The sequence below is a fragment of the Pelecanus crispus genome, chromosome 1 (assembly GCF_030463565.1).
Source record: "Pelecanus crispus isolate bPelCri1 chromosome 1, bPelCri1.pri, whole genome shotgun sequence".
Lineage (NCBI taxonomy): Eukaryota > Metazoa > Chordata > Aves > Pelecaniformes > Pelecanidae > Pelecanus > Pelecanus crispus.
The window spans coordinates 25,972,312-25,993,977 of NC_134643.1; the positions used below are offsets into that span (position 1 = coordinate 25,972,312).

General features: G+C 43.1%; 1 protein-coding gene across 13 annotated transcripts in view; it reads left to right on the plus strand.

Moving 5' to 3' along the window:
• Positions 1-351: 351 nt before the first annotated feature.
• The window catches only part of CADPS2 (calcium dependent secretion activator 2), a 335,485-nt gene continuing 314,170 nt past the window's right edge, over positions 352-21,666 (plus strand). For all 13 annotated transcript variants that reach the window (XM_075727943.1, XM_075727950.1, XM_075727951.1 and 10 more), the window contains exon 1: positions 352-693. In XM_075727943.1, the coding sequence (XP_075584058.1) occupies positions 352-693 (342 nt within the window). The remainder of the gene's footprint in view (positions 694-21,666) is intronic.

Below are 21,666 nucleotides of genomic sequence, written 5' to 3' on the forward strand. Positions count from 1 at the left end.
AGCCGTGGCGTGGCGAGCCGAGCCGAGCCGAGGCGAGCCGGGGCAGGTGCAGCGCGGCCCCGCCCGGCCCAGCCACCTGCGGGCCGCTGCCGCTCGCCGGGGCGGGCGGAGGCGCTCGCCCAGGGCCGGCCCCGGCCCCGCCTCCGCCGGGAGCCGCTCGGAGCAATTCCCACGGCAACCCAGGCTCGACCCCCTTCCCAAACCCCGCCTCCCCTCCCCGCCCCTCCGCTCCCGCCCGGCGGCCGCCGCCGGTCGGAAACAGTCCGTGTGTAAACTCGACGTGTCCGGAAAGGTGCGCGCCGCTCCCCGCCTCGCTCCGCGCCCGGCCGCGGGGCGCGCCCGCCCAGCGCGATGCTGGACCCGTCCTCCAGCGAGGAGGAGTCCGATGAGGTGCTGGAAGAGGAGCGGCGGGACGTGCTGGTGGCGGCGGGGGGCGGCTCGCTGCTGCTGCCGCCGCCGCCGGCCCGGGACCCGCGGGGCAGGGAGGGCGGCGCGGCGCGGGCGGCCAGCCCCAGCCCCAGCCCCAGCCCCAGCCCCTCGGTGCTGAGCGAGGGCCGGGAGGAGCAGGAGCGCCTGCAGCGAGAGGAGCGGGAGAAGCGGCTCCGGCTGCAGCTCTACGTCTTCATCGCGAGGTGCATCGCGCACCCCTTCAACGCCAAGCAGCCCACCGACATGGCCCGCCGGCAGCAGAAGGTGAGCCCCCGCCGCCCCCGGCCCCCGCCGTGCAGGAGCCGCCGCCGCCGCCGCGCTGGGGCCCGCAACAGGTTGAGCTGGGCGCCGGGGGGGTGGGGGGGCCCGGCGGCGGCCCCCGGGGCCCCGCAAGCGCAGGCGGCGCTGGAGCCGGGCGCTGCGGGGCTGGGGCTGGCTTCCAGCGCGGCTTCTCCGCGGCGGCGCCTGGAGCTAGGAAGGCGTCAGGGGCAAAGTCCTGGAAGTTTTGCGAGCCGCGCTTCAAGTCGGCGTGCGGAGGGTGCGGGCGGCGGGGCGCTGGGGCCGGCTTGCGGCGGGAGCGGTGCTGCTGCCGCTCGGCGCGGCGTGGGGATGGAGCCCAAGCTGCCCCCTGCGCGGCGCGCCCCGGCCGTCGGCGCCCACCTCCAGCAAATCCAGCCGTGAGGCAGAGGTGAGCGAGAAGACCGCTTCGTTAATTATTCAGGGCGGTCTGTCTGGACAGAGAAGCAATTAACACGCGTGTTTTGTGATGCGAATGGCCTGCCAGTGAAGGCTGACCACAAGTATTCTCTGCGTCTTGTACATCCGAGCCGAGCTCCTGAGAAGGGGCAGGTGTGTGGTAGGTGTTTATGCTGTAACGGTGCTTATTCTGTTCCTTCTGAGCTATTGAACAGGTAGAATACTTAAAAGTTTTGAACCAAGGCACTGCATTTCCAAATAACCACTTAGTTCTTGAAATGTTTGGTCTAAATAATTTGTTTGTCTGTTTTTTTTTTTTTCCCTTTCAGTTCTGTAAAACAAACAAACAAACACAAATCAAAACAGAAGAGAAACAACTCCCCCTTTCCACATCACTTTCCAGAGGGAAAGAATTCAGTTCCACTTGGCTTTTTTTGATCTTGGTACTTCCATATCTCTAAGGGTTTGTAAAATCCAATATTAAATGTTTTGGGGTGTCTGAATTATGCCTGCTATAGGTAGTTTGTGCTTAGTGAATTCTCTGACAAGTTAGCGTGGTGGTAATAATAAGATTATTTCTGGAAGAACATTTTGTTTTTGTCAAGTGTTAGGTATTTAAACCGTGAAGCCTGTATAAAGACATCTTGTAAGCAGGAAGTCAAAGAAAACCTGGCAAAACGAGAATTTTCACCATGCCACTGAGGACTCCCCGCCCCAAAACAGAGTCATCATAGAAATGCTGTTTTGAACGGACAGCTGGAGGTCATCTGAGTGTGACCTTCCACTGGACAAAGCCAAAGCTGACCTGATGTAGTGGTGGTATTAGTCTAGGTTCAAGCAGGAGGCTCAAAAGCTTCCAGAGGTGAGATCCCGCAACCCATCCGTGTGACCTGCTCTGGTGCTGCATTGCCCTCTTCTTGATGAAATTTTCCTAATCGGCTTCCAAGTTAAAACTTGCGGCCATCGACTGCAGAAGATACTGAACATTTAGAAGTTCTCACTGATCTCAGTCACTAAGTATAGGAACTGCGTTTTAAAAATAACTACAGTATTAATTATTTTTATTAATAAGATGTATGAAAAGAGATTGCTGATGTGCAGCAAATACAGAAATACAACAGTTGTGGATTTAACATATGAGCCATGAACAAATTGATTGACCGAATTGACTTTTGATACCTAAAATTAAATGTTACTCTTGCTAATTACTGTTTTTAAGTGAACTCTGACTTTTGGTTTAACTACTATATGTAGAAAGAGATGTTTGTCATGTGTAGGAATTTAGCTGCAGAACAAGGATGATTTGTCTTTTGCTGGTCAGGAACTAGTGTTTTTAAGTAAAACATAACACAATAAAGAATTCTGTCTAGGAGTTGCGCTTCTCTCTAGAAGTAATGAAATGCACATAAACATCCTTCCCCTTATTTGACAATTTGGTATACTACCCAATGAATTACTGAATGTAGGGTAGCAGAGCTGGTCCTGAGTGTTAGGGGTTCAGAAAACCTGCTTTGATAGTTCAGGAGCACCGAGAGCCATACGAAGGAGCCCTCTTCTGTGCTCTAATTTTTGCACTCTGTGCTGCCCGGTGGCCCCGTGTCAGCCTTAGGAATGAGAGTGCAACCACCTGTCTTACGCTGTGTCCTGTAGTAAGAAACTTTTGGATTTGGACAGCTGGACTTGTGTTCCATTGGGTAAAAGTCTGTCTTATTTCCTGAATGAATTTTATCATTACCAAGATGCGATACAGATGTGGACTGTCCCTTAATCTCTTGCTCTCTTGCTTCGCATCTGACTTCAGTTATGTGGCTGTCTGTCCATTGCGAGCTGGACTGAGATTCCCTACCTGTGTTATTTTACTGGAGCCGTTAACTACCACACGCCCTGTCCATCATCAGTGGATAAGGGATCCAAGGTATGGTTTCGAACCAGAATCTGCGATGCTCTGTGCTTCCAGCCTCCAGCCCAGTCTGCCTGTCTCTGGTTGTGCACTCTTCGTAATGCTTTTGCACCAGCAGTCTTTCTGATAACCCAAGAATAGTATCCACCCTGCTTGAGAGCAGAAGTAATTTGTTCTTTCTGCCAGTTCATTTGGCATATTGCTGAGCAAATATTGCAGAATGCAGTTTGCTTCTTTTTTAATGTGGAACATATTATCCAGTAAGGGAATGAGATGGAATTCACAGATCAAATATCCTCAATTGCATTGTAATGTCAGTAAGGAAGCGGTTTCCAATATGGCTGGCTTCTTATGTTCTTGCTTCAGTATCAGATTAAAATGTACTATACGGTATCTCGAAACCATCATACTTAATGGACTGAGTTATGCTAATTAACATAAAGAATTTTAAATGCAAGCAGTGTTTCACTCCTCTGCTGTCTTTTCTCATCCTTCTTTCTTCTCGCTAAGTAAAATTAGCTCAGCTCTATTGTGATAGATAAGATTAATTTAAAAAAAAAAGAAATCAAACTTCAAGAAAAAAAAAAGAGCTATCATAATTGACCAGAGTCCATCAACTCTGCTAACTTGGTTTTAATGCCAAATTCAATGTAATTTACCCCAGACTTTGCTGAAACACATCCTTTTATAATCTGGCTGCATTTCTTTTTAATCTGTAGGATATGTGGTAGAAATACTCTCTTTTAACTGTTCAGAGTTAGTTGGTGACCTACTATTACATCCTGTCTTACTTTGTTTACTGGTAGATTTGTGGTGGAGAAGGAAGAATAAGCTAATATTGGAGATGTGGAACTGAAGCATGGCGTGATTTTTCAAGGTGGGGTAACGGATCCTGACGAAGATGGGAGTTAAGTTCTACAGAGTAGAACTAATATGTATTTAGTAACATATTTTCAATAGATATTTATGGACACTTGGTCATGTATTCTCCAAACTTTTAGAGAAATATTAATGCATCAATGCACTACATGCCTTTATCAAGCAAGGTTTGTCTGTCTCTGGCTTAAAGAGACTTTGTCACTTTTTTGTAGTTTCCATTTTAATGAGTCCTCTGGAACGTATTTCAGCATCTTTCTTCTTCTGCCTCTCCGCTCCTCTTCCTTTCTAGTCCAGCAAAAGAGAAGAGAATAGTTAGCTAATCCCATTCCTCTTCCTTCTTCCCTCCCACCCCAGCCAAACTGAATCTCAAACCAGCAGATTGAATTTGTCCTCAGAATGGGATTTTACGTGGTGAAAAGAAATGCATTCCCAGTGTGGCTGTCCTCCATCAAGGGAAAGTGGTGTATGTGAATGTACACAGCACCAGTGATTAGATGATGACCGTGGTAACTGTGGTTTATACTAACCAGTTGTACACTTGTCTGTACATACTTGGTTTTACTCGGGGAGTGTGTGCCAAAGGTGGGTTCTGTATCTGGGAGATGAATCGGAGTTACAGTTCCTGGGGAAGGAAGGGACAATAAAGTGCTACAATTAACTGACAAAAAAGGTGTTCTTCCAGTGTTTTTCTTCCTCAGCATTGTAAAATTTACTCTACTAATCAAGTGGTCACACAGTAAACCCAAGACTGGGAGAGAAGTAACACTTCTATGCTAAACAAGATTTCCTGATGCATGAAAGGCTTAGTACATCAAAGCTGATAATTCAAGTCTTGCTTTCATAGTTGATAAGTAGCAGAAGTAATTGAACTGGCTGTTTAGAAATCATAAATAAATGAGTTTACTTCCTGAATATATGCCGACCTGTTTTCCATCCATTTCTTTTCTCCACCTCCTCAGTCATGAGTATATTACAAAAACAGTGGCTTCTAGTTAATACTCAAAAGTGGGAGTGGTACTATTCGGTAGTTTATTTTCATCTGAACTCCATGAGTTTGTTCTTTCCTGTTTCTTGGGCTTTACCTCTGAAGGAGAGGTTTGTAATAATACATGTCCGCTAAATAACTTTATCAGGAAAGTGTTGGTTACAGGGATAGACTTCATTCTCTGGATCACAGTTTTATTCTTAATGTCTTTATTTCTCCTGCCCCAAGCCCCACTTTTTGTTGCTTTTGAGCTGGTGATGTGTATCTGCTTATTGGTTGGCTGAGCAGGTTTTGGGAAAGAAAAATTGCCTCTTGGCTTCTGAGCTTGCTTCGTAAGATGCTGTTTTCCCCACTGCTAAGATAGCAAGGAGAGCGCATCAAAAGCCATTGTTGCCAGAAACTCTAGACACATTTCAGAGGAAGAGCTTAGCTATAAAACTTGGCCATCTGGTCAAAATTCTGCTAAAGGGCTTTCTAGGAAGATGTCTTCCATTTCTCCCTTCAATGTTTCCTTTACAAATTTTAATTTTTTTGTGAAGTGTTTCAGAAAGTAATTTTGAATCAAGTTTATTTGCCTCTCTGTTTTTCCCCATCACAGATGCCTTGATAACACCTTGTCATGATGCTCTAAGCCACGTGTATTTTGTTTCAGTCAAGTTAGGATAGAATATTCTGGTAAATCCTGTCAAAGCCCATTAAGATGGTGGCCTACGCAGCTCTGTATATGTTGAGACAAGATTATTGGCAAACGGATCTTTTTACCGCAGTCAGAACTTGCTCTTTGGGGAAGAAGTTGTTCTTGCCTGCAGTAGGAAAGTTGCTCATGATGGGTAATTGAGTCAACCGTGGCTGAAGAAATAATGAAGGATGATGAGAGAAGCAGAGCCTTCTAGTTACCAATGCCACTTCAGAAATGACAATCCGTCAGAGTTTTGTCTTAATCTTAAAACTGTTCTGCTGCCCTGCCAGCTCAGCATTTATCTGTGCGGCTTGGCCAAAAGCTAGGCAATGTGCTGGGAAAATGAGGCTTTGGTAAACAGCTGTGTAATGAAGTGGACACATAGGGACAGTCTGCAAACCTAGTTTTACTATGCTGAAAAATCCATCAGTCTCTTCTTTTGCTTGCTTGGTTTGTTTTCCCTGCCTATTTTACCCATACTTGCCTTTGAAATTTGATTATTTTTCAATTATTATTTGAGAGGACAATTTTAAATTTTTTTCTGGAATGAGTGACCTCAGGTTGGTTGTTTCTTTCTGTCACCCCCACAGTTTGACAAGTGTGTTAACTCTGTTGGCAAATACCCCATTTTAAAGTGCTTGAGGAAGACTACTTATTAGTTTTTTCTACAGGGGAGCTGACAGGAAGGGAGTTTGAAGAATCAGCTGACTGTTGCCATCTCTGCAGGAACAGTATGGGGGAATTGGCTGGCTGGGCTGCCTTGCATTTCTCACCTTTTCCAGGCAGTTTTTATTCTTGCATTATATTTTGTGTATCTGAACCACTGGTAAGTGGTGACAGAGAAGCAGAAATGCCAAATCAGTTCATCTTGTCCTTATAACTTTCTCTGACATCATCTGAGAAACATACTCATTGCTGCCATGGAAGAACAAAGCTGGTGAAAATACTCTTTTCCCCTCTGAACCATACTCCTTTCCCTGTATCTGGAGAGGGGCAGCATATCAAAATATTCATTACCTGTGCTGTCTTTAACTGTAGAATATTGCCAGAGCAGCAAGTACTTGTTGGTCACTAGTTGACTATTCACTGAGTGATGTACTTCTGTAAAAGCAAATATACCACTTCCTCCCTTCTTCCCCCATGCACACCTATTGTCACTAGTTCACGTTTGGGGACACTACTAACCAGTCACCTGTCCATTTGCATGCTGCTTATTAGACATGGTTTTTCTGTTTCTGCCTTTGTACCATTTCTTTTTAATATTGGTGAATATCGTCCTGAAGTTGGTTTTGGTATATATTGTTTTACTTTTTTAATGTACCTCCATATTCGTGTTCTATTTTCCTGTTATCCTTGTTTCTTTTTTGTGTGTAGATGTCTCCTACTTTGCTAGCTTAACACATCCCTCTCTCCTGCTGCTTCCCTTTTATTCATGTGCTTGCTAGAACTGGAAAACTAATAGCTCAGGCACAGAACTTGCTTCCCATTTATCAACCCAAGAGGTGTCCATGGGGGAAGGTGGGATGACGCATCTTCTTCTAGGAAAGTGCTTGGCTCTCCTCTGCTGATTGAGGGATGGGTGTTGGGGTGCTAGTCTTTGTGCCTTGACTCTGGTCCTATACTTAGTTGTACTGAGCTCTGGTAGTATATGACTCTGAACTGGGTGCCAGCCTTTGAGGTTTTTAAACTTTTTAATCTTTAAGTCTCTTTTCATACAGTTTTTTTGGCACAGTGGCTGTAAAAATGCCTCCTGTATTTCTTTCCAACTTAGTCCTCTTGCTGCCTGCCGATGGCTGTGGTATGTACAGGTCTGGCGCTCAAGCTTCTCCTTGGTTTCTAGCTATTGCCGTTCAGGAGGGGCGGCAGGGAGAGGAACAGCATCTGCTGAACTCCTGTTCCCTTTGCCTAGTGCCTATCTCCAATGCCTGCTTCTGCCTAGAAGTGCTGGCACCAAATTGAAAGCAGCCCAGTTCTTGTGCGTTGCAGCTGATTCCCACAGGTTTCAGAATAGCAGCTGTGAAAAGGCAGTTTTCAGTTTGTTGCTGTGTGTGGGAAACTCTGAGCAGCAGGAGAGGCAGAGTGTTTGTATGGGGGTACCAGACTGCATCAGCTTAGGTTTGCGTTTTGAAGGTTATTTTCACAGCCATAAGCGTTGAAGGCTTTTCATTTTTTGTTTAAAATTCTCTAGAAGTTGATGGTACTTGCCCAAAAGAATTTATTTCTGGTTCTTATTTATTTTGCAGCGAGGAGATAAAGCATATGCTTCTCTTCAAGCGTGATTACTTGTATGCATAAGTTTAAGAACGTTCTTGAGTGTTTTTCCTGTCAGGAAGGGGAAAAGCATTAATTAACAGCATTGTGAAGAATGAACAGAGCTACAGTGAGTACTACTTTAGCTACATGACCTGGTGAAGAAAAATTAGAAGAAAGGGTGAATGTACAAGAATTTTTCTCCAGCTCTGTTTCCATTTTTCTCTCATGCATTAATTATTCATTTATGTTCAATTGTCTTGGCTGTGGGGTTTTGGAAATAGAGGCCAGCAGCTTCTGTTTGATGAAAGTGCTAGAGGGATACTCTGAGTGATAGTATAGGCACACAAAAAAAATCCTTAGGATACTACTTTGAGACTTGTTTGGGCCACAGACAAGGACATGGAAGAAAGGACAAAGCTCAGATAGTGCATAAATGAGATCTCCAAAGAGATGACGTACATCTACAAATATCAGGGGAGAAATGGAAATCAGTGATGGAGAGTTTCATGGACTGGGTTGAAGGTACTGAGAAAGTACATGGAACTGAGTTAGTTTTAGAGTAGAGGAACTGTTCAGGAAGGACAATGACAAAGTTAAGAGGAATTAATTTGTAGCAGAGAAATCCACTGGTCATGAGAGTTACGCTTTTCAGTATGAAACAGAACTGAAGAAGGAATATCTTGGGTAAAAGAGTTTGCAAGAAAGATATTGGGCTAGGAAAAAGAGATAAGGATTAAGCTGGGGAAAAGTGAATAGTCTCAATATCCGTGCCGGTGTAATACAGAATAACAAGGGCAAAGAGTTGATGAGAAACTTGGTGCTCAGAAGTTGGGTGTCCATGCAAATCAGAGTGGTAGGATATAGTACCTTGGGGAAAACAGCATTTTCATGGTCCCAGATTTTTTTTCTGTAGAAAGTTGCAGTTGTTTTAGGTGTTCAGGTTTTTCTTCTGGTGAATGCACGAGTTTTCTTTTAAAAAAAAAAAAAAAAAAAATCCACCTCCAGACAGTCTACGCCAAATATTTATCTTGCTGGCTCTTGATGGGGAGCACCCCCAGTTTGTGCCTATTGCTCAAAAGTTCCTTCATTTCTAAATGATGTATGCTGAGGCCTTGCAGCAAGGTACTGGCATCTGTTTCGGGTTCAAAAGTGTTCTACGAGTGTTTCACCATTCCAACTGTTTAATACATCAAATATGCATTAGTGTTAAAATATTAATATTGACCAGTTTTAATTTTTTTTTAAATTTTGATCTGCTTATGGATGGAATATAAGCAAAGAAAAGAAATAAAAATAAAGAAGAAGTGGTTGTTTGATATAGATCTGATATTAAATCATCTTAGCAATCAGTTCCCCTCTGACTCTCTCTTCCTTCCTACAGTGTCATTAAAAGGCAGAGGATTTTTCAGTCTCTTACCAGTGGGGATTGAAGAGGAACAAATAGCAGTAGTATTTGGAGATGGAAATTAACAAACTCCGCCAGAAATTTTTGTTTCTAGTAATCTTAAACTTGCAGAGTCAGAGGGTTTGCCTGAATGGACAGTTAGATTCAGCTTGTGGTGACTTAACACCAAATGCAGTATCATTCTCATAATCACATATATGCTATAAATGGTGGCAGTTCTGAGCGTGCTAGTATGTAATTATGAAGTAATTAGAAGCATTTTACCTTAAATACTCTGTGATACAAATTCTACCAATCTTGTTTATATGGTTTGGGTTCTTTACAGAATGCTTTGGCTCCCAAATTCAATTACTTTAAAAACATCACTTGAGATTTTTAAGGCCAATTTTTAAAGTTGTCTTTTCTCTGCCATCCAAGTTTTTAGCTATCCTTATTTAATGCTTCCAGGCCTTTTTCCATGGTAATAAATGTTAGAAAGTGACTACCTATGCTTTGTGTATATAAGCCTTCTGTTTTACCACTTGGAACATAAAAAAATGAACATCCTATAAAGGTAATCTGAGAATTATGAGATCTGGCAGCCTGTGGATATATAGATATATTTTGCTCATGTGTTGCTGAAAAGGAAATAAATTAAGAATGTCATTCTTAACCATGTAATTTAAAGGTGATCTGCAGATCTGTCACCCACTAGTATCAGTGTACGTGAGTATTTTTGTACATGGCTCTCACTTGGGCACCCTGTCTGTAGGATGGTTAGTACCTTATGGGACTGCTGTTGCAGCGAGATGAAGGTTTGTTTGCCCTTTCTTTGCCCCCACCTCCCACAGGCGGGGGTGGGGAATTTTAGGAGTAGTACTTGCTTTTTACGACCTTTTTACTTTCTAAATTGCAAGGAAGGACAGTGGTATAGTGTGAACAGAGCTTGGTATTATTGGTGGTCCTTGCTTGGCTCTTCCTCAAAGTTAGAATCATAGAATCGTTTAGGTTGGAAAAGACCTTTGAGATCATCTAGTCCATCTGTTAACCTAACACTGCCAAGTCCACCACTAAACCATATCCCTGAGCACCATGTCTACATGTCTTTTAAATACCTCCAGGTATGGGGACTCAACCGCTTCCCTGGGCAGCCTGCTCCAATGCTTGGACAACCCTTTGGGTGAAGAAATTTTTCCTAATATCCAATCTAAACCTCCTGTCCCCTGGTGCAACTTGAGGCTGTTTCCTCTTGTCTTATTGCTTGTTACTTGGGAGAAGAGACTGACACCCGCCTCGCTACAACCTCCTTTCAGGTCTCCCCTCAGCCTCCTTTTCTCCCAGCTAAACAACCCAGTTCCCTCAGCTGCTTCTCATAAGACTTGCTCTCTAGACCCTTCACCAGATGCGTTGCCCTTCTCTGGACACGCTCCAGCACCCCAATGTCTGTCTTGTAGTGAGGGGCCCAAAACCTAACACAGTATTTGTGGTGCAGCCGCACCAGCGCCGAGTACAGGGGGACAATCACTTCCCTAGTCCTGCTGGCCGTGCTATTCCTGATACAAGCCAGGATGCTGCTGGCCGCCTTGGCCACCTGGGCACACTGATGGCTCGTATTTAGCCGGCTGTTGACCAACACCCCCAGGTCCTTTTCTGCCAGGCAGCTTTCCTGCCATTCCCCCAAGCCTGTAGCATTGGATGAGGTTGTTGTTACCCAGATGTAGGACATGGCACTTAGCCTTGTTGAACCTCATACAATTAATTAGCCTTGGCCCATGGATTCAGCCTGTCCAGATCCCTCTGTAGAGCCTTCCTACCCTCAAGCAGATCAAAGCTCCTGCCCAGCTTGGTGTCATCTGCAAACTTCCTGAGGGTGCACTCGACCCCCTTGTCCAGATCATCGATAAAGATATTAAACAGAACTGGCCCCAGTACTGAGCCCTGGGGAACACCACTTGTCACCAACTGGATTTAACTCCATTCACCATAACTCTCTGGGCCTGGCCATCCAGCCAGTTTTTGTACCCAGCGAAGAGTACGCCCATCCAAGCCATGAGTAGCCAGGAGAATGCTGTGGGAAATGGTGTCAAAGGCTTTACTAAAGTCCAGGTAGAGAACATCCACAGCCTTTCCCTCATGTGCTCAGCGGGTCACGTTGTCATAGAAGGAGATCAGGTTAGTCAAGCAGGACCTGCCTTTCATAAACTTACGCTGACCGGGCCTGATCATCTGTTGTCCTGTACGTGCCACGTGATGGCACTCAGAATGATCTACTCCATAACCTTCCCCAGCACTGAGGTCAGACTGACAGGCCTGTAGTTCCCTGGATCCTCCTTCTGGCCCTTCTTGTAGATGGGCATCACATTTGCTAACCTCCAGTCAACTGGGACCTCCCTGGTTAGTCAGGAATGCGGATAGATGATTGAAAGTGGCTTGGTGAGCTCTTCCACCAGCTCCCTCAGTACCCTTGGATCCCATCTGGCCCCATAGACTTGTGTGTGTTGAAGTGGTGTAGCAGGTCACTAATCATTTCCCGTTGGATTATGGAGGCTTGATTCATGCATTGGAGGAACTGGATTACAACACTCTTTCTCCTACTTTAATACAACTTGCTGTCTGTAGATGAAAAGCATCACGTAAGAATGAGAAGTATTACTTATTTAAAGTGGCGACAAAATTAGTCAGTTTTTCACTGAACTGCTAGCTGTTTTATGTGTCCTGGATATTTAAAATCTAGTAGATTATTATTAACACATTAATTTGCTGACTACAGTTGTCAGTCAGAACCTGGTCTGGAATGGGCTTCAAGAGGTCACAGAGATGTGATAAAATTGGTAAACTGGCTAAAGCCTCCATACATGACCCTCTTGCTGTATTACAAGCTGTATCTGTTACAAGTGCACTTAATTACATAGAGCAGCACACAAGGGAAGGAGGCTGTACAGGCTGGCAGAGTTCTTCCCGTATTATAAAAATCTATTTCTAAACCTGACTGCTTTATTTTGCTAATCCACGCCTGATGGTGTTGGGCTGATGTGCAGTGGTCATGGCTACTGTCCAGTAGCTGTGGAAGTATGATCTGCTGAAATGATCGAGACTTTTAAAAAGTAAGACTATCCCCAAAGGTAATGGATGTAATCAGTGAAAACGTCATCAACTGCACCACCATTTTAGCTCAGATCAAGAGCATCCTTTGAAGTCACCCTCCGTGTCCCACTTGCAGAGTTCTGGTTTGGACCGCGTGAATATGACTGTGTGTGGGCAAAGCTAAACCAGAAGTTACATTCTGGGAGCACATGAAGTCCGTGCAACCGGACTGAGGTAAAGCCTCCTGAAATGCATTTAGGGTGAGTGTTAGGTCCTCAGCATGAACTGCTTCACTGTACAGATGCACTTCTCTGGTGTCACACTGCTTGCCAGGGTAGATGTGACTTCAGAGAGAGTCAGAGAGATTTAAAATATAGCAACTAACACAGAGGCAAGAGAGAGAGATGGAACCTAAATGAGATAAATAGCACAAGAGGGCAGTCTCCTTTCTGAGCCAGTAAAGCAGGACAGAATATGCAATGCAAACATAAAAACAGCTGAAGTAACAAAGTAATAGAGTCTTGCTGTGTCTGAAGTTAATTAGGGGCAACAAACTGCCCCTAATTACTAAAAGTGTGGGATCCTCAGCAAAGCTGCCTGGGATACTAATTAAAAGAACTGATTATAAGAAATAGAATGCATAATTAATGACTGAGAAATCATTTTCAAGAGTATCTTCAGACAGCAAATGAATTGCCCTTGGAAAATATTGTGACACCCTGAGCCATCCACTGAATCTAATCCCAGAGATAGACCTGAACTGATTTGCAAGAGGTTGCTGTGCTTACACTTTCTAGTACTGAGGTAGAGATTAATGGGGGCAGAATGACAGGTAGAATAGGAATACTATTTCCATTTTAATATCAAATACTCTTTTTTATGTATGACTTCAATAGAACCTGCTTATGAAATATGGTGACATACTGTATTTTGTTTTAATAGTTGGCTTTGCAATAGTCTACTGCTCATACAGTTGAGTGAGGTCTTTAATGCTTGGAGAGGGCCTTTGGGTAGCACCCTCTCTGTGTTGATTAGTAGCATGTGTATGCGTGGCAACTGTTTGCTGTCAAGTGTGCGGGCCACCAAATGGACTGTGATTTCTCTTTTCTAGGTTCTTGAAAAAACAGCAATCTGAAAATTACATCTGACAGAACAAAAATGGAAATTTTAAAGATTCATCTTCCTTGCAAAAGAAGAAATCTAGCCTGATTAATGAGCTTTTTTTATCCTAAGCAATTTTTTAAAGGGGCTAATCAGGGGTTAAATTTTATCCAGACACCTGTTTGGGTGTTCCTGCCTAATTAGGCACTCCTTAATTTATAAACTTGGAATGTTTTTAATAGCCCTGGTCCTCAATTACTTTGACATGTTTATAGAAACTTAGATTAGGAATAACAAAGCTGTAAATGCTTGGAAGCATTGAACCCCATGTGTAATTTCCTGTGCTTCTAAGCATCTGCCAGAGGCCAAGGTGGGAGGCTGGAGGTGCCCCGAAGTGCTGGGGTGAGCATGGAGGCAGCCAACAGTGCCTTTAAGTAATTAGGCTGTGAGACCAACCCACTGCTGTATGATGTCCCTCCAGACAGGCATTACATTTAATTCTTGCTGATTGATCTGCAAGGCCCCCCTTTACGTGGAATTCATGTTCACAGAGGGAGCACACCCAGAACTGAAATATCCATAACCTCCATAGTATCTTTTACTTGTTCTGGGATTCAATAAACTAATCAGTGTCTCTTCAGTCCTGTAAGGTTGTGTGTTCCAGTAAATACATTAGTATCTCTTCAGTCCCGTAAGGTTGTGTGTTGCAATAAATTCGTTAGTATCTCCTTGGTCCCATAAGGTTGTGTGTTGCAATAAATTCATTAGTATCTCCTTGGTCCCGTAAGGTTGTGTGTTGCAATAAATTCATTAGTATCTCCTTGGTCCCGTAAGGTTGTGTGTTGCAACTCTGAATGTATTCATATACTGGAAAAGGGGAATCAGTCGGCTCCTGTGCGCTTGAAGTGAGACTGGGACCACGTCGTGTGACCGAGGCAGGGGGGTCCTGCTGCTGGTGGTGCACCCCTGCTTCCCTGCACCCTGCCAAATTCCCTATGGGACATGAAAAATACACATATGTATGGTTATATATAAAAGGAGGGAGAGAGTGCGTGTGTGTGTGTGTATGCATGAGAGGGGCAGGGAAAAATGCTGTAGATACTGATATGAGGGGAGGAGAATGAGTACTCCATAGCATGTTATGAGCTAATCTATTTTAAAGAGGTTACACATTGAGTGTAAAATGCTGAATACAAATCACTTAATACTGTTACTTTTTCAGAAACACCTTTTTCTGGGTTTTTTTTGTTGTAAAAACTGTAAATTGCCATTTACTTTCTTTAAAAATGAATGACACCCACTCACCACCCCCCCAGACCAAACCAAAACAACAAACCCAACACCCCAGACCCTGCAGATCCGTATTTCTGGCTTGGCTCAGTTTGGTAGCTACTTCATATAAAATGAAACTCCTAAAACCTTGTGATAAGGAAGCAAAGATGTTCCTGTGGCTTCTATTAACAGTAGAGATTTTATTTTTTATTAATATTGAGCTTTCAGAATTGATCTGATTCCTTAGGGCTAGCTCAGAGTGTGCCCTGTTGAAATTAGTACACTGAATTTCTACTTTTCTGTTTCTGCTCTTTAAGTCTTGCAGGCAAAAGACTTAAATATCTGATTTGGTTTTGTATTTGAGGATGGATTTATACCTTGGCTCCAGAAACTTGCTCTGGATTGAAACATAGCATATGTGTTCTCAGTGTGAAGGATAATTTATTTTCCTAATTTGATTCAACTTGTATTTTTTTGCCTACAGTGGAAAAATAATTAGTTCCAACAGGAAAACGACTATGCTGATTGTGTGGTAAAGAAAGAGGCAAAAAAAAAAAAAATTAGCCCCCTGCACTGCACAACTGTGCAGATAGCTCTTACCTTTTTCTCATTCTGACTTCACTGAGGCTACAGTGCAACTAGCACGGCTGTCATAAGCCACTCTTTGAGGGGCAAAGAAGAAGTTGGCCATTTTATTTTTAATAGTGATGTGGTTAGAGTGGAACAGCTTCTTCATATCAGTGATCAGAATCACACTGCCTCAGTGCTAATAACGTAAATGGGGTAATGCATACTGATTATAATAGCTGGAGTGATATGTAGACTGAGAGATTGAGTAAAGAGGTGTGAGATGTTGAAGCTCTGAGCCATACAGATGGTCAGTGATGCAAATCCATTTCAATCCGTAATGCTGGAGAGCCTGGGAAATGGACAGAATTGCATAATAACATCAGAAGAAGATAGGTAGCCTGTAACCTTTTCTTTCAGTAAGGGTGAAGGATTCAGAGTGAGAAACTAGATTGTTTTGTCAATAGAGTGAACCCATCCTTGGACAGTATGTGCATTTGTGTGTTTAAGGTAGGCGTCAGGGAATATTTATTCACTACAGCCATTCATATGAGTAAGTAAAAAAAACCCCAGAACTCAGGGAACTATCAAAATTGTAAAATGGTATCAAAATGATTGTAAGTTGCTTGCTAATTTTAAGCCTAATAATTCTAAGCCCAATAAAACATTGAAATAATTCAAGTTTCTTTTCTGTAGGAAGTAAATAAATCTGTGCAATTCGTGCAGAAGAGTGAGAAAGATCAGAATGGACTAAACTAATGCAGTTTTAAAAAGGGGATGGCATTTAATGCAGGAGAGGTTTTTTTAAGAGGAGTTGTAAACTTGTGAATGCTTTGAGATAGGCTGAGTTAGGGACACTGTTTCTGATGCAGGAGCTTCTAAGCAGTTTCAAGTTTGTGTTTGCAAATTGTGTACATACAACTTAGTAAACCAAAATAAGGGCTTTTTCTGAAAAGTGGCACAAATAGGGTATCTGTAGGTTTCCCCTCAATAGTTCTTGTGTTAAAATGGGTGTTTTATCCACTTGCCAGTTCAGAAGATTCTTTCTGAATCACAAAAGAGCTACCAGGGAATAGCACCGCTACTGCCAAACAGCTCTGTTACCATATTTGTGCCTTTCCTGATACCTGTTTGCTTAAATGCTTTGCTTTTGACAGAGCATGTAGCAAAGCTAGGCTAACAAAGCTTGGGTACACCTAGTAAGTACCCTGGTAGGTATTATGGCTGAATGAAATTACTGCTTTGCTGTGGGATGGAAAGCTTATCTTGCAAAATTATTGCAAAACTGATGAATGCCTTCAACATGCAAACAAGTTACTGTGTATTGTAGTTTTACTCCAAATGGACCTGCTGGGTTGAGGCAGTCTCATTTCCAAAAGAGAGACCTGTTGTCTCTTTTATAAGCAGGTAAAACTTCAGTTAGTAGGTATCCCCGCTGTTTTTCATTAATAGTTGTGAGAATTCTGTTTCCTGACTGAATGCATTTGAAGTTTGTTCTATACCCACTTGTTGTTCTGTCATCTCTGCCCTTCAGTTAAAACAACAGCTTTTCCTTCCTGAAGGATTTAACAGAGGATGTTGTCTCATTCTGCTATATGAAACAATCCAAGCTCTGAACCGTCCCTCAGGCAGTCATCTCTCTCCTCCTCTGATTATCCTAATGGCCTTTCTCTGTGTGTTTTGCAGCTGGAATTAATGCACCCTCCTTCTCATGTCGCCTTTCACGTTAGCACAGTGCCTGGGGCGTGCTGAGGCAGCGCATCTGAGCCTTCAGCTCAGAGCAGCCAAGGAGAACGAAAATCTCGCAGAAGTTCTTGTGAGTCCTGGCCTGAAGTGTGGGGTGCTGAATTTCACCTCGTTTCTGTTACCGCAGCTCCCATGCTGGCTGCGTTTTCCAGTACGGTTTTCTTATCCACTCGGTGTGCTAGTGCATCCCAGCCTTGAATTTCAATATCAGTCTTCCAAATCAGAAGATTACAATGTCATGTTCCTGTGCTCTCTGTCATAACAAGTACAGAAATACTGCATTTATGTTTAATTTGCAGGTACTGTCCTCCAGAACTTTGCAGCTACCTTTCTGGAGGCTTGCTGTTTCTCCTTTAATACTTACCCTCATGTTTTCATGGTTTTTGGTTTTGTTTTATTGTTTTCTTTTTCCCCCTCCCCATCTGTGGCAGTATCTCAGCTGCTTAACTCTTGTCTAGATAAGATCTACAGCATTCTTTTAGCCAGAAAGCAAGAAAAAAAAAGCAAATGGATTACTTGATTTTACCGTCTTTTAAATAATTCTGGCAAACCTGTGACTTTGTATGACTAATCCTTCCCATTCTTGGTCAGATGTTGCCCTGATTCTAAGCTTATTTTTATATCCTTCTCCTGAGGAGTCTGTCCTCCTCTGAATATAGAGACCTGCTGCCCTCCTTTGGGAAGGAGGTTTCTTTGGGCAATGCTGGACAACTTTCACAGTCGTCTTCTAAAGAACTTCCATGCTGCCTCATTCAGGTCTCTCAACTCTTCAATCTAGACGACTGAATTGACTAACTCCTCTTAATTCCTTGATGTAGAGAATAAATGATCATGTCTCAGTTTCCAGGCTAAAAAGATCTTTCTGACAAAATACAAACTACTGAGACCTGATTCATGTTCCATAACCATGCATATCAGCAAGCTCTAAAAATAATGAAATGCTACAGCGATAAAGAACAAAGACCGTTCAGTGGTACAATTCATATGCATTCAATTGCAGCATTGCTGCGTGCCTTCCTTTTAATTCGTTTTTAGCCCAACTGCTGTCAAAAGTCCTGAGTTCCAGGTCATCCAATAAGCATCTAAAAAGGCTGGTTTTGGCATTCTGCACTGGCCACATTTGGCATGCTGCAGAGCAGAGTTTAACAAACATCTGTTGGGTCAAGCTTTTCATTGACCACGGGAGGTTAAATAGTCATGATGTGCTGATTTCTCTACAGAATTCGTCTAGACTTCTGAGTTTTTACTATACTTTTGCTTAGGACTTGAATGCTTGTAGCAGACAACATGTATAATGATGCAATTATGCTGCAGTGTTAGGAGTTAATTCTCCCCTCTAAAACATTATCCAGCATACTTGAGCCAATGTTTTTTTTTTCAGACCCACTGACACGTATATACATTGGTTTTCTGTGCGACAAAAGACATAGATTCGTGCTTCCTTCCCAGCTTCCTTTGACACTACAACTTCGTGGCTGAATAGAGTGCAACAATGAGTGACTTCTGTGTCTGCCTCATCTTCTATCCTGCCTGTAGTGCTATAATTCAGGCATCTCCCAACATTGGAAAATTGGAAGGAACCTTGGCCTGTCTGCCTTACTCCTACTCAGCACTTCTAAGTAATTATAATTTTTGGAAAAGCTGGTACAAAGAACATACTGTGAATTATTCTGAAGGTCAGTCATTATTTCTGTGCTTCTTGGGAACAGTGCTCGTGGTTGTGCTAGGGACTGGGTGAATCACTTCAAAACTCTGGTCTTGTTCCTGTGAGGTTCACTTGCACAAAGTTAGGCAAATGTCATTCACCACAACTCTCTTCCATTTCTCACACTCCTCAACTATACTGGATTTTACGGAGCAGCATGTGTGTCTCTTCTTTTGGTTCAGGATTGTGTTGTCTGCTCCTTTCCACCAGAAGAAGAAAAGCTTTAGAAAGGGGAATAAGAGGCATCCTGTCGAATTAATTCTGTAGTCTCAGTAGAAGAGTGCAGAACTGGGAGGTGGAGGAAGGAATAAGCTCAGTCTGTCCCTCTGAAAGCTCTGGTTTCTGTGTGCTTCAGTCCTTCATTATTATGGCCTCTGCCCAAAACATGAAGCATAGCTAAGTATTGGTCCTCTACTGTCACTTTGCAAATAATAGAAATATTGAAAGTTGATTTTTATCTGAAGTTTGGAACGGAAATTGCATCTCCAGAACAGCGGACACCCAACCCCGCCCCCCCCGCCAATTCACTATGCAATAGCTGTGCAAGAGTGTCAGCTCTGTTCCTCTGGCGTGTTCCTAATCACTGTGCCATTTTTTTTTTTTCTGTGACAGTGAGAGAGATGGAGATCAGGAATCCAGTTCTGTTGCTTTTGGTTAGAAACATAAATTGCCAGCACAGTGTGTACTGAAATCTTCTTAAGCAGCTTTTGCAGGATAAAAGATAAGAATCCACCCCCGACTTAAACGAGAAAGGCCTGTGCTGAGCATCTGAAGATCTGTTGCTCAGCCCCTCCTGGTGATCCGAGAGGGAAGGGTACTTGATAATTGTACGTGACAAGGTTAGTCCCATTTCTTTTTTCCAAAACTGAATTGTTACTGTTAGAAAAATTCCCTTTAAAGCAAGTGGATATTATAAAAAACAACAAACAAACAAAAACCCAACCTCTAGATTATGCAGTGTTTTGGGGAGGAAAAAAAATGCAGGTTTTCTACTCCTACTAGTTTGAGTAAGCCTTGGTGTCACTTCAGACACTAATGGGTTGACTGGGTACCTCACTCGAGTTAACTCATCAGAGGTTTAAAAAGACATCTGGAGACACTGCATTTTCGTCCTACAGTTTACCGCTCCATTCATGAGCAGAAAGCTACAGTTCAGCTGTCTCCTAAACTTCTTGTAAAACCACCTGCAAAGAACTTAGTGGTAAGTTTATTGCAAGGTAAGGTAATTTTTTTTTTTTTCTTCTGTTTGAACTTAAATGAAAGATCTGAGGACAGAAAATAAACCCTGAACATAAACTGCGGCCCATCGGTGGGTTCTCATTGGATTAAAACAGGTCCTAACCTTCGGGGGAGAAAGGTGCGGCTTCCCCCCATGTTTAAACACGATGGAAGGAAAGACAGTGTCACTCCCTCACACACATGAGGGGAAGAGCAGTTGGTTGCTTTTTCTTGGCCATAGACTGGAGATGAACAGGGCCTGTTCACTGGGCAGTGAAGCATATTAACCTACCAATTTGGGATTTTGTCCTTGCTGCCTGGTACCTTTGTATTCCTGCTCTGTGGTGCATAGGTGACGTGCCAGTCTCCTTCCCTGGGCTCCCTGGTAGCTCTCCCCGTCACCTGGAGGGATTGCTCTACAAATGCAGACCTGTAGTGGTCCGTGTTTGAAAGTGTCTTTATTCTCCCTTGGGTTTGGATTTTACAGCTTTCGTTCTACTCCGGTCATTTCCCTGTTGGCCTGTTTTTGTTAGGCTTGTCTTTGCGCGTGGTTGTGGTCAGCAGGGAGGGCTGGGAGGCTTTCAGCCGACTTCCTTTCATTGTTTCTTTCAAACATCTGATGTTATCTCATCTGCCTTCATGTTATAAAATATGTGTGCTGTCCTGGAACCGCTTAACCTCTTCCCATTCATGTGCCTGCAATGCCCTGCTCAGATCCTGTCCTTTAGGGAACGCAAGCGAACTTTTTTTGTTTCAGTGGGATTTTACACAGGTAGATGCTCTGTGAATATATTGTGAAGTTGTAACTAAGCATTTAAAGAGAGTAATAGCTTTAAGACTATTTTCTTCTTTTCTTTTTTCTTTTTTTTTTCCCCTTTTTAAGAAGGGAACAAAAAATGGTCACACCGCTAAGCTCTAATTACAGTAGCTTCAGAGAGACCTGCTTGATTTGCCTTTTGAGCTTTGTGCTGTGTCAGGTAGGTTTTGATCAAATGCATTCCTGCCAGCATTCAGTCATTAGCATTCAGTCTAAGGTAGTCGCCAGTGAATTATGGTCTGTGATATGGTCCAGGTCCCATTGCTCTAGTTCTTTTTCTCTTTATTGATTTCCATTCTCGTTTTCATTATTGCCCTGCTCTCTCCCTGCATGCTTCCTAGTGCTTTTATTTTATAGCTTTTCAGAATGAATATCCGTGAGTCATGATTTGAAATAAAATGCTAATAATGACATTATGGAACACTTTGAAATAAACATTTCTGAGATTGTTCCTTAAGCTTTTTAAGTGGTAGACTTTGAGAAAATTCATATTACTCTGCAATGATAAGGCAGTAGGGGGAAAGGAAAAAAAGGGCTGATAAACTTTAACATTTTAATTTAAATACCTCATTCTGGAATAGGTTTGCCAGCATCAGGCAGAGACAGAAAACTTTCTTGGCCACTTCTGTTAAACAGAAATCAAGTAATTTTATCATAACTGGTGCAGAATTAAAAATACAGAGCTGAAAAATGGCTAAATAGTGTCGTGTCCCCCTCCCGCTGGGTTCCTGTCTCTGTCAGTGTGCAAAAGTCAAATGTCGGCTCCTCTTAGTTGTCTGGAGGGATGTAACATGGTATAGCTACAGAGCCAGCCATTGTATTAAAATAGGTAAGTAAGAGCAGAGACTGTTAAAATACTCAAAACTTACTAGTTTATCACTGTCTCTAGTCAGATGTTGGGTCTGCGTTTCTGGGTTTGTTTCTAGACTGAGAGATTTCCCCATTCCCTTT